General features: G+C 36.4%; 1 protein-coding gene across 7 annotated transcripts in view; it reads right to left on the bottom strand.

The window, feature by feature from the left end:
• The window catches only part of LOC125451943 (upstream-binding protein 1-like), a 56732-nt gene that overhangs the window by 32872 nt on the left and 10979 nt on the right, over nt 1–12881 (bottom strand). For all 7 annotated transcript variants that reach the window (XR_007247419.2, XR_007247421.2, XR_007247420.2 and 4 more), the window contains exons 2-7: nt 11994–12145; nt 10236–10312; nt 9428–9533; nt 3498–3604; nt 3006–3158; nt 1866–1976 (exon numbers count right to left, since the gene is read on the bottom strand). Coding sequence is in view for 4 of the 7 variants with exons in the window: in XM_048529713.2 (XP_048385670.1) it covers nt 1866–1976; nt 3006–3158; nt 3498–3604; nt 9428–9533; nt 10236–10312; nt 11994–12145 (706 nt within the window). In the remaining 3 variants the exon portion in view is untranslated. The remainder of the gene's footprint in view (nt 1–1865; nt 1977–3005; nt 3159–3497; nt 3605–9427; nt 9534–10235; nt 10313–11993; nt 12146–12881) is intronic.

Here is a 12881-nt window from a genome sequence, read left to right as displayed (position 1 = left end):
GTGATGAATACAAATGAAAGGGAAATCAACTGATTAAATTTGTTACAAATATTTACTGATGATCTAAAATACACTGCATTGAGTTTTGAGTATGCTTTTCAAAAACAGGTTCGACAATAATGTACCAGCACACTATAATTGAGTATAATTACAAAATGCAGTGATGACTTAAGTTATTGATCAGATGATTAACAGAATGGTGATGAACAGCAGGGGTAAAGCTATAATTATGATTATTAATGTTCATATAAATTTAGGGTAATTGTTGTTGGACCAGGAATTAAAAGTACAAAATTAATGAAGATCCATACAGCAATGTATGAAAGTACAGGGACTGAAGTACTATTATTGACAGTTCATTCAAATACCCTGTCAACGCAAAGTTGTTATCATAGTTAATTAGACAGCAGACTACAACTCAGGACATTTTCCCCTGAGACGAAGTAAAATTATTTTAAACCTATACATCTCAACAATAACATTGTGCAAGACAAGATCCCAGAAATGGTCACCTCACCTTGTAAAATAAATCATCAACAAACTGAAAACAAGTTCAGAAAAGAAGGGCAACTGCTTGATTGGATGCTCAAAACTGTGAGCAGACTTACACCCAAACAATACTATATAAAATGCAAAGTTAAATACAACGCTTTGCATTATGCCTGAGCCAGTATTGCAATTTAGATTTTAAAGAATGTGCAAATTCATGAATGAAGCACTTCCTTGTCTAAAAATATGCCCACCTTGTCTGGAAAGGATTAAAAATGTCAACCTTGGGCGAACAAAAGGAACAACTATGGTTGTAAGCTGGTGGGAAGGGAGAATATCCGCTAAACAACACATGTATAAGAGCAGACTCAGCAGCAAAGCCCTCTAGGATAGAATGATCTAAATAAGAGGCATTGTTCAAGTGTCTGTTCTTCAGGCAAAGTATAGAGACGGCCTGTGATCCAAGATTTGTATTGATTTCCACCTGCAGAAAAAAGGTGGAAATTGACAAAAACGACTCTCAGAAAATAACTTATTTTTCCAAGGGACAAAACAGTTAGATATTTAAAGTACCAAGAAATAAAAGGCACAGAAAGAGCACTTAAACAGAATATGCACAGTCTACAAGATGGAAAATAATAGGTCTAAAGGCTTCAAAAAGGGATTAAACCTAAAATATTGCCACAATAGTGAATGCAGGACAGGAGTGCCGAAAAAAAGCATAGCTCAAGTGTTGTTACAAAATGATCCTAGTAAATGTTTAGTCAGAACTTGGACAGAAAACCCTCTGGGTACACAGAAAAAGTCAACTACTTCCATGTAGCAATTGTTTACGTAGAAGCAATTGTGCAATTCTAAACCACATTATTGGACATAAAAGGGAATACATTGTAAAGGAAGTAGTAAAGCTGAAAGATGCTGCAATCTTGCACATATTTTTAAATATCCTGGAGAACTTTTACCGCAATACAGGACTTCACTAATGGGTGAATTGCATATGTCCTTGGAAAAATGCAAGTCTGAATGACTCAATGGCTTTCATTGTCTCCCTACTTTAATCAGTTATTTCCCATCCCAGATTAGGATATGTTGCACTGAGTGGAGCAAGAGAATAGAGAGAGAGAAAAAAAAATTTACAGAACAGGAAAAAATGAAAACAGAAAACGTTGAAAACGTTTGACGTAAAGCAAAAAGCAACAAGAAAATTGCACTGGTTTTGTAAACCTGTTAACTTGCATGCAAAACAGTAATCATGGGCTGCCATAAATCAGTGTGTCAGTGTGATTTAGACACCTATTTCGGGTGCATTTAAGAAAAACTACAGCTGAGTGCATTCTTACTTCTTTTTCCTTAACCTTTACTTTCCTGTATTTTACCTCAGTTAAGATTGTTGTTTCATATGAAGGTTGATATTTTTCTTTCTCTTGAGCCGTTCGCTTCTCCATTTTTTCTCTATCAGTTTTTTGTTTTCTGTCTGCACCTTTGGGCTAGAAAAACAGCAAAACTGAAATTCTGCAACCCAGAACTTTCCAGTAAAAAAACTATTGCATTTATGATGCTTAAAAGAAATTCAAAATTGCACAAATATGCCAGTTATGTATGGTATATACAAGGTTTGTGCCAAATTTAAACACTATTATGGTACATGAACCAAACACAGCAGATTCTAGTGAAGACACAGTAACTGGCCTTTGCTGTAGGAAGGAAATAAAGTAGCCAGGATTTACCTTATGACTTTCTTCCCGATCAAAGCAAGCCTCTCATAAAAGAACAGTGATTTTTCTTAGCCAATATATACTCTTCTCCATTGCCAAACATACTAACAGAATTAATTCTAGACTTATTCATCAAAACTGGTATTACAGAGGGGTGTCAATGCTAATTAAGTCAATATACACTCGGTGTAGACAGAATCAAGTGGAAGAAAATGTGAAGTTATTTTAAAATTTCACACTGTAGGAACAACAAAATGACATGCCTACATGCAAGTTTCAACGACAATATAAAAAGGTTCAAATTAACACAGAACTGAAGGAGTCCCATCTTTGATGATGACCACCTGTGCAAGTTTTAGCATTATACAGATGAAAAGTAAAAACAAAGCTTTGACACTGGTTTAGAACGTCATTGAGCTTCCATTTCTTAAGATACAAATACGACCATCAAATTGTGACTCAAGCAACATGAAAAAAATGCACTGTTATCAGTTGTAACTTGGAAGAAAAAGTTTGGTTTCATAGCAGATGTGCTGAAGTACACTGTTCAGGAAAATTGAATTAAAATGAAAAATATAAACCATTTTTGTGTTATGTAGTTTCAAGTACTGGTACGAAAGCTTTCCAATGGCTCAGTGTTTCAAGCTGGCAAGCATTTATTTTTACAACGACCACCATTTGACAAGTATACTCACTACCCAGAGGGAGTTGCCAGAATATCAAATCACCAGCAGCATTATCATCTTCAAACTGCAGCATGGAAGGACTACTTTGAACAAAACAAAATGCATCATACAGTACCTTGAAAACTTTAATTTGGCAGCTGGCTGAATGAAGGTGATCTGTATATTCTCCTGTTTCATTTTGCTTGAATGTGTCTATTTGAATCCTGAACGGAACCCCCTTCTCACCCCCATGCTTTCTGGGAGTAAATTCTGTGCTAATACAATGTACCTGCAAGAAAAATAAATAGCATTTCTGGGACCAAAGGTGAATGTGTTAACATTAAGTTGCAACAAACTGCACAAAATATTTTATGAATTTTTATTTTAAGAGAATACATACAATAAAATGACCAAAGTAAAACTACTGCACAGCTTTGTTTCAAGACCAACGATTCTATATACTTTCAAAGCCAGACAGATAATTATTTGGTTCACTGTAAAAGTACACTCAGAAGTGCACTTCAATGTTTTGATAAGTTTAGATCGCCATTTCCAATTCTGTCCAGTTATACCCAATTCACACAAGTAACAACTCTATCTGCTAAAGAGAGCAAGCATCTCTACCAACCTGAATAAAAGCAGAGGTGCGTTTTGCTGGGTCCCACAGAAATTCAATTGTATTCAGTTGTGCTGGATTAGTCCTAGGGTCAATGATTCCAACAGACATTGGAACATCTGCACGTTTTAAAAGAAATATATTGACCAGTCACACCTCTAGGACAGACAATCGTTAAAAGCAAAACCAAAGTAACTGATGGTGGTGTTTAGCCATACATTGCACAATACACAAGTGCGCCATCTAGCTCTCCAAATGATCAGGGCCAACATGCAAGAAGTAGATTTTGAAGTATAAATGTAACCTTCCCAAACTATATTGATGAATGGTATTTTTTTAAATGATCAAACCATTCAGTCTTTTGGTAACTACCATCTCTTCACCTTGCACTTAAAATAAATTTTACAAGAAAATGTTGCGCCTTCCCAAATTGTTGAACAGTTCTCTGGGTTAAAACTACTTTATTCCCCCTTCTCAGCCTGTCACAGTTACCAAAAAGAAAATTCCAACCACTGAGCACAAGGTGACTTATTTGGATGAGTCTTGTATCTCCCAAGCTCTTCAAAAATTAATCACTGTCAAGTAGCACATTTTGGCTCTGTTCTAAGTTCACGTTTTCTTACTCTCAGTGCTTCTGTGTAATTTGAGTGACTGCTAAAGGCCCACTGTACAACTATGCCTTCCAAACCCACCACCAGTACTACAGATAGCCTTTCCTTCACTGTTGCAGGTCAAAATCTTGAAATTCCCTCCCTGACTGCACGGTGGGTGTAACTATACCAAATGGGCTGCATTTTGTTCAAGGCAATAGCTTGCCACTGTTTTCTCAAGGGCAACTAGGGATAGGCAATAAATGCTGGCTCAGACAGTGCATGCTACATCCCCTGAATTTAACAGAAAGGCCAGACAATGCGATGAAGGTGAGCTGGGATTTGACAAAGGCACAAGGCGCAGCATTATGTCATCCGCATTATTGCGGCTGTTATGGTACGATCCAAGGAGATGCAGACATTTTTATCCCCTGCTAGTTATACTCTTCTACTGTGTAATATTCTGCCCTCTTGCAGGCCAGTGTGTCAAATTGTGCTGCACAGTGAACAATGAGAATCCCATGATTGAAAAGCTAGAGGAATGGAAGCAGCATCAATAGGCAAGTAAGGACGTCCTCAAGTATCTAGATGTTAGAAACCAGTCCTGAATGACAGGGAGAGCTGCTAGATGCACTGGAAGCATCTGAGGTTAATTTAGGGATTAATACATAATGTGAAATTCTTGGCACTGTGTCTCAGTGAGGATTCTTCAATCTGCAAGATGGAGCAGATATTCAGTTATTTGCTCTTCAACATAGGAAAGTATAATACTAAGGATTATAAATGCAAATGAAAATGTTGGTTTGAAGTAAGTGGCCAACTGCAAGGTTAATTAACATTTCATGCCACTTATTCACTGATCAAAATCCAGGCAAATATTTCACTCGAGTGATTCTGATGACGGATAGTTCCAGAATAGGGTCCTTTTCTGCTGTGCTGGAAGGCTTGTAATTATGGTAACTAACTTTTCTCTTCAATGGGTGACTTGAAATTTTGCTTTAGTTTCACTTAATTTTTTTTAAAAAGCAAAGCAAAATACTGCTTTCGGTATAGATATTTTGAGAAGACATTAGGAGGACAGGTTTAGAAAATAATACTGATATGACAGTTAGTCTGCTCATTTGAGGTACACACTTCATTGTCACAGGAATGTAGATTGATCACAAGATTAACTGTAATCATAGAAAAATGCTTCCAATTTCAAAATTAAAAGATCCATAGAATGATCCAAAACAGAAGATGGCCACGTGAATTACTGCGCCTGTGCTTACCGTTTATTAGTCGACAAATAATACCACTCATGTTTTTTAACCTATAAGCCTGCAATTGTTTTCCTTGCAACTATTTGTCATCTTAGAAAGTGCAGCCAGATCAAAATACCTTACTGTGCATAAAAAGTCACCATGGGATGCTTTGGCCAATCGTCTTAAATGAGAGCTCTGGTTAATAATCAGAGCCATTAGAACTGATTGCATGTATTTATTCTAAAAAAATAAGTCACAATTTGAACAAATTTTTACAAATTTACAAAGCTCTTTGCACCCTACTGTGTTTTAAAGGGAAACAAGCTCTTAACCGAAGTCCTAATTTCTGGCACTACTTTTGTAAACCACTTCTAGTACGCTCACCAAGATCTTGATTAACTTCTTGAAATATGGCACTCAGAAAAGAACATAATATTCCAGATGAGACTTAACAAAATTGTTTTATTAACTATTAGTCTAATTTTAATGCTTCTGTGCTTATTCCGCTATCAAAGCCAAGGATCCCTCAAGTTTACCTCATAGGTTTTTCAAACAGTCCTGCCAACTTCGAAGATTTCTGTACATAGACCAGTGTTCCTAAGCCACCTGCATTCCTTTAAAAATCATGTAGTTCATTTTCCAAATTTTCACTCTTACCAAAACCTATCAACTGGCCATTCTTTCCTCTTCATTTACTGCATGTCAACCCAATTTGCTGAAGTGTCCTACAATTTTACTATAGTTTCACCATTTACCATATCTCCAATTTCCAAAAAAATGTAGATGTGAGGTCAGTTAACAGTATGTAATACAGCAAGTACCCCTAACATAAACTCAGCTGTTTCATTTAACAAGACAGAAGCTAGGAGTAGACAATTCTGCCCATGAAGCCTGCTCCATCATTCAAAATTATCACAGCTGATCCTCTATCTCAACGCCATAATTCTCAAAACCTACAAATCATTTTCTTAAATGCATTAAGTCATCTGTGACCACCACAGCCTTTCATGGAGGAAACTTCCACAGGTTCCACATGCTCTAACTGAAGAAATTTGTCTTCATCCCAGTCCAAGATGGCTGAGCCAATATCCCAATAGCACATTGGTCCAGTACAAGACAACACCCGGCCAGGAGAAACAGTATCTCTGCCTCATAACCTAACTGTGAAGAAACCATAGATAATCAATCATTCTCCACCGTTAAGCATCACAAACTGCACAAAATTCCTTATTAGACTAAATTGCCCGATTTGCCTCACTGACTGCTATTCAGGTCAAAACTAATTCGCACCAGTTCACATCATTAACAGGAAATAACTATTTAGTGTAACACACAACATAAAGAACAGCACAGCTGAGAAAGGACTCCTGGTCCACACCCAAGCACCTTCAACTGTACCTCTTAAAAGAAAACACAAACCTTAGCTAAACTTAAAGCCACAACGGACAAAGATTAATCAGCTATATATCACATTATTTAAATTAAAACCTGACAACAGGAATCGTCTAGCAAACTTTTTTCCAAACCCCTTTAAAAACGCAAATACATACACTCAAAACAATTAAGACATATTAAAGACAACATGGTCTGACACACATTATGGGTGGAAAAAAGTATAGACGCGGAACAAAATTTTAAAATACTGAAGTTCAGATCACAAGGTTGGGCTAAATTGTCTCTCAGTTCCTTTTAATTTTTAGCACTGGTTACATGCTTTTGGACATAAAGGAATGGTTGGACTTCACTCTGATAAGTGAATCTAGGTCTTTTCTCATCAGAATTTTTAAGCTTTGAAAAGATTTCCCTTGCCCCTGTGGTCACTCAATATTTTCATGGGCCGATTCAAATGAGTCTCATTGCAACTGACAGAATGCAGAGGGAGCTGGATAGAATGGATATGGAGATGATGTATTCACCAGTAGGAGACGAGGATGCAAGGGCACAGCCTCAGAGTGAAGGGACAACTCTTTAGAACTGAGGTGAGGAACTTCTTCAGCCAGCAGGTGGTTAATCTGAGGAACCCCATGCCACAGGACAGAGTGGAGGCCAAGTCATTGAACGTAGTTAAGACTAAGTAAAGGGATCAAGGGCTTCAGGGGGAAGGCAGGACAATGGAGTTGAGAAACACACCAGCTATGATCAAATGGGGAAAAACAGACTCAGGTGGGCTGAATGGCTTAATTCTGCCCCTAAATCTTATGGTCTAAGACTGCTGCAGCTGCTACAGAACTACACATACACTTTTTTGCCACTAGGTAGAGCCAAACTGAATATAATTCTTTCATTTGTATTTAATATGCTGTAGTTAATAATTTACTTTATTATTTTGCCTATGAATGAAGAGTACTGCACACTGTACAGTACAACTCTTACATTGATTTTTTGAGGTAAGAAATTTTGAAGGAACCAATACTGCAAATTTAGAAAATATTCCCTACATACCAATTCCATGTCATGAATATTTCAAAAAGATCAGTGGCCCCAATATCAACTCCTAAGGAACACCATTGTACACTTCAAACCCATCTGAAAAACAACCAAGCACTATTCACTGTTTTTTGACTCATTAACTTAAGTCATTTAGTCTGCTGTCCTTATCCCTTTAATCACAAGACTGTCACATTGTACCTTGCCAAAGCCTTTTAACAATCCAATATTTAGAACATCAATTGCACTAGGCTAATTGATTCTCCCCACTATTTTGGAGGACTCAAGTTAGTCAAATTGTGTCTTTAACAAATTTGTACTGACTTTTATTAGCTCATATTTGACCAAATTTCTTCTAACAATTGTCATAAAATGTTTCCACAGCTCTGACTTTGTATTAACTAGCCACAATTACTGAATTTATACCTGACATTTATATCAAAGGAGGATTAAATGATTAAAGCTTCCACTATTTCCACCCTTATTTATGATTGAGGATGCCACCAATTAAGTACACACTTTTTAAATCCTATCTACTATAATTGCTTTCTCCTTTACTGTTACACTGGTGGCAACATCTTATTACAAATGAAAAAATGCTTATTTAGTACCATCTGTTGTACCTTCCATTTTGACAACATGAACTTTACAGTCTCTAATCAGCTTTATCCTTTCTACATTTTGACTATTTGCATGATTACTGAAGATTCTTGGGATCCATATTACTTTGAGTGTAGATCAAATCCTCAATCTTTGTAGTATCCACATTCAACTTCTTTCTCTACTCTATAAATAGAATCTTATGTTTATCATGGGTCCCTTTATCACTTTTACATTTAGGCCTTTATTCAACCAGGATAGCACATCCTTTGAGTCACAGGACTGTGTCTGCTCCACAGCCAATTAAACAATCCAAGCCAAAACCCTTTTGAACTAACTGATGCTAGTCCTCCTCTAAGTAGCTCTTAGTATACCTCATCTATTTTCATTAAAAAAAAGGACCAGTAAATTTAAGGTGGCTTGTTTCTCAAGTTACTGTCACACCAAGTGATGCTCAACATGCCTTACTTCATTTCCCAGAATTAGATCCAGATTTGTTTATTTTCTTCTAGGTTTGAAAAAAATCATGCCAGTTCTCTTGTATACAATTTATGAATCCTTCATCCCTGTCATTTACATTGTTACTAATCCCTAGTCTATGATTACAGAAATCCCGAAGTAACAACACTGCAATGGTAACATCTTTCCAGTGTGCTAATTTGTTCTCCCCATGCTCTGTCTTCCACTATTTGGAGGTGCATAACGTACGCACAGTAGAACAGTCCCTCTGGTATTCCTGAACTCTAGCCAAATAAACCCAAAAGGCAGAGATTGCAAGCACATTCCTTTCCAGTTTTGCAACTTTCTTTGAACAATGCAGCCAAAAAACCTTAATTTCTTTCTTCCTTATGTTTCCTGACCAACTTTTACCTCAATATGTTGACTTCCCAATTCTCTCCTTTCAAGCAGGTAGGTCTGCATTGCTGCCACTATAGCACGTCAATTTAGGCCTGAAACTAAGTTTTATTCTGCTCTGCTCATGCTGTAACATGTACATATATAATGTATAACGTTCTATAACTTTGAGAAGGAAAGGGAAAAAAAGCAATAAAAGCAAGGCAGTCTATTGCAGAAAACCTACCTAAATCAAGGAGTCTATCTCCTGGCCGGTTCCATTTCCAACCTTCCAGTTGCTGATGCTCAGTGTATTGTAGTCTACGATCATGGAATACAACTCGCACTATACTCTAGTATTGAAAAGGTAGAGGTCACAATTATCTTCTCTGTAAAGAGGCAGTGAATCATGGAACTTCTGCCAAACTTGACTGTACTGAAACAAATATATTATGGTGATGCTAATTGTACTTTCTTCATCCACTGCTTAATTTGTCCCAAATTCAACCTTTATTCTTGACCATGTTAACTTGTTGTATTAAAGATTCCAATGGGAATAATACCATAGGGGGGACGTGGGGCAAGCAGTTAGGGTTCCTATGCCAAATTATCTAGCAATATTTGCTAACAATGCTTCCATGGGGACATACAGCTTGTTACATAAACTAATCTTGATATACATAAAAATGCACCATACACAGCTCTAACATTTCCAAATGTATTTACCTAGCTCCTTTTAGCACACTTAAATTCTTGATCTTTATGATTCTACATAAATTTTCCCTTTAGAGAATTTTAATCCACTAAACCTGAAAGTTATGAAATACACCAACTGCAGCAAACAGAACAGTTCACAGAATATCAATGTTTTTAGAATTTAAAAGCTAGCAATTTTCTTGTTTTAGTGGAGACAACCGCTCAGCAAAAACCTCTCATATTGGTTAGATTTACACTATACAAGGAAAAAACAAACATTCAGACTATTACAATTTAGTACACATCAACGTTTTAGTGTTTTATTTGTGCTAAAACTTGAAATTTAATGAAAAACCCACCTTAACCATTTTTCCGCTTATTTCTGGTAAATCTCCTAATTTTCGGTTATCTAGCATTCGGACTTCATAAGATTGACCTGTTGAAATTCAGAAGTTACTTTTAGACTTTAAAAGTTTCAGTTCAAACAAGCTATCAAATGATTTTAGTCTAATAAACTAGTTCGGGGATCAAGTGCAAAACAATGGCCACTGAAACTTTTTAAAATTTGGATCCATTTATTAGTTGGAAATAATTCCACAGCGTAAGTTAAAACATTAATTGAATAGTAAAGTAGAACCTACTGGAGCACTAAAATGGCACAAAATCAAAACTGCTTTGAAATATGCACTTAAAAGGAAACTTATGTATGGTGAAGGTTCAACAAACACGTAACTCCAAACACTTAATGTGTACTTTCTACCAGAACATATCCCTTAAAATTAAGCAAAGTTTTACCAAAACACCTGACATAATGTGTCAAGAATCACACGGATTTGTGTAATTCCATCAATTCTCTACATTCTCGACCCTGAACACCCTCGTTAATTTGTTGTTTCATTGGCAACAATATTATCTCACAACAATATGACTCAAAATTTAAGTCAATGAGCAACCTGAATATTATAACATCCTTAAATGGTCCTCTTGTGGTGCTGTGGCAGTGCGTCTTTGGCCCTGGACCAGAGAGCTGGGTTCAAGTCCCACCTACTCTAGTGAATTGTAATAATCTCTAAAGGTAAAGTAGGTTTAAAAAAAAAGATTTAGCACCCTTATTGCCAATAATGGATTCAGACCTCATTTGGACAAGGTCTAAGAGAATAGTTTATTGGTGATGGTGGCGCTGATCAGGGTACGGGGGTTGAAATTGAATTAAACAGTGGATTTCACAGGTCACAGCCATTTAGAACTTTCTAAGTTTGCATTTTCTGAATAAAGGAACACTTAATTAAAAGGTAGGATATAATTAAAAGTGGCTTAAACTATAAAGCAATGCCCATTACTAAGAATAGAAAACCAAAATTGCAAATCAATAAAATCTGCTTTGAGAAGAATTTATTTTACATATTAACACATCTGGAATGCACAGCCCTGAAAGTGGGGTCCAGCAGATTAATGACAACAATGGAATAACAGTAGAACAGGGCCAGATAAGCACCATGGGCCAAGTGCCCTCATTCTGCACTATGATTTTATGAAATCTGAAAAAAAAATGCTGAAATATTCTGCTTTAAAGAGAGTTCATTAACCTTAAAATTTCTCTCTCCACAGATGATACATGCCCCTTTACCTAAAATGTAGCTGAAATTAAATCTAAAACCTTATGTTAGGTTACCTCTTATAATCTAATCCATTTTCTTAAATTCTCAAAAGCATGTCATAATCTAGAAAGCTTGAAGGAGTACAACTGAATCTTACTCTGCCAGTCAGTTAAAACATGGTTGAGCACAACATAATTTATCATTCAAAGTCCTGCACCGCTTATTATCCCGACTGAGTAAGGAGACAAACCCATTCACAAATAAGCCATTGCAGAAAACAGGTAAGTTAGGTATTCAAAGTTTTAGTAATAATGGAGTCAGGGAGGAATAGTGCCTCAGGTGGCAAGATAAGTTCATTGGAGGCACAGCCGAACAATAGAAAGAAGGATGCATGTGGTCTGCGTTATAATAAGTTTAATGTTAAAAAAGAGGCATTTATTAATTAAAGAAGGTACAATAAGAATGTTACCAAGCACTGAGTGAGCTAGGAAGCACATAGGCAAACACCTTGAAGCATACCTTGGTTCAAGTAGGTGAGAGTTTCATCATGTAGTTTAACAGCAGGAGAGGTGGCTGCATACAGCACATACTGGAATGGTGGATGCTTTGTTTCATTCTCTGGAGGGAGGTTTGAATCTTCTTGCTTGAAGATGGGTAGTGCCAAGACATCACTGCAAAATAAAGTCAGTAACATTTTTCTTCTGCAAAGTATTAAACAAATTTTCTACTCAGCAGAATTAATAGTGTAATTTCTAACTGCACTTTAGTTTTTGTCTCAAAAACATTAGAAAATACAACTTAAACCTCGTGGACAACAAAGTTCACAACAGTTTTTAAACACAGTACATTAATGTTTTACATTCTCTCTAAAACTTCGAATCATGAAGCACATTCAAGAATGGAATCTTTTTCATTGTTTAACAAATAAGACTTTGTAGATCTAAAGCAGCATTGTAACTTATGAATTCGATATTTATTTTACCCTGATGCGAATAAGGTCACTTGTTCCTCATTTAATTTCAGCAGGATGTAATGGTTAGTGCACAGACAAACTTTCTGCATCACTATCATTAATACCAAGAGTTAGACCAAATGGTCTCAGTGTTCGTCAAACTAAACATATATTAGGCCTGACTTAGGTTGCTTTGTAAACAACTTGTAAAAGCAACATCTTACAAAAGGAGGTAGAGGTAAACTTGGTTAATTGACCCTCACAATTTGGATACACTGCTCCTGGGTAGATGCAGCTTGACCAGAAAGAGGAGCAATCATAGCTTCTCTTTTGACGAGCACATTCAACAGGAAAAAAAAGGGGAAATAATAAGGCCATGAAAAAAGAAACAAATACAATCTCAGGCTGGACACTTTGTGACAATATTGTTAAGTGTTGAAGAGCCTGTTTATAAA

Source organism: Stegostoma tigrinum, chromosome 5 (genome assembly GCF_030684315.1).
Source record: "Stegostoma tigrinum isolate sSteTig4 chromosome 5, sSteTig4.hap1, whole genome shotgun sequence".
Taxonomy (NCBI): Eukaryota; Metazoa; Chordata; class Chondrichthyes; order Orectolobiformes; family Stegostomatidae; genus Stegostoma; species Stegostoma tigrinum.
Note: the sequence above shows the minus strand (reverse complement) of the source record. Positions and strands in the feature narration are given on the sequence as shown.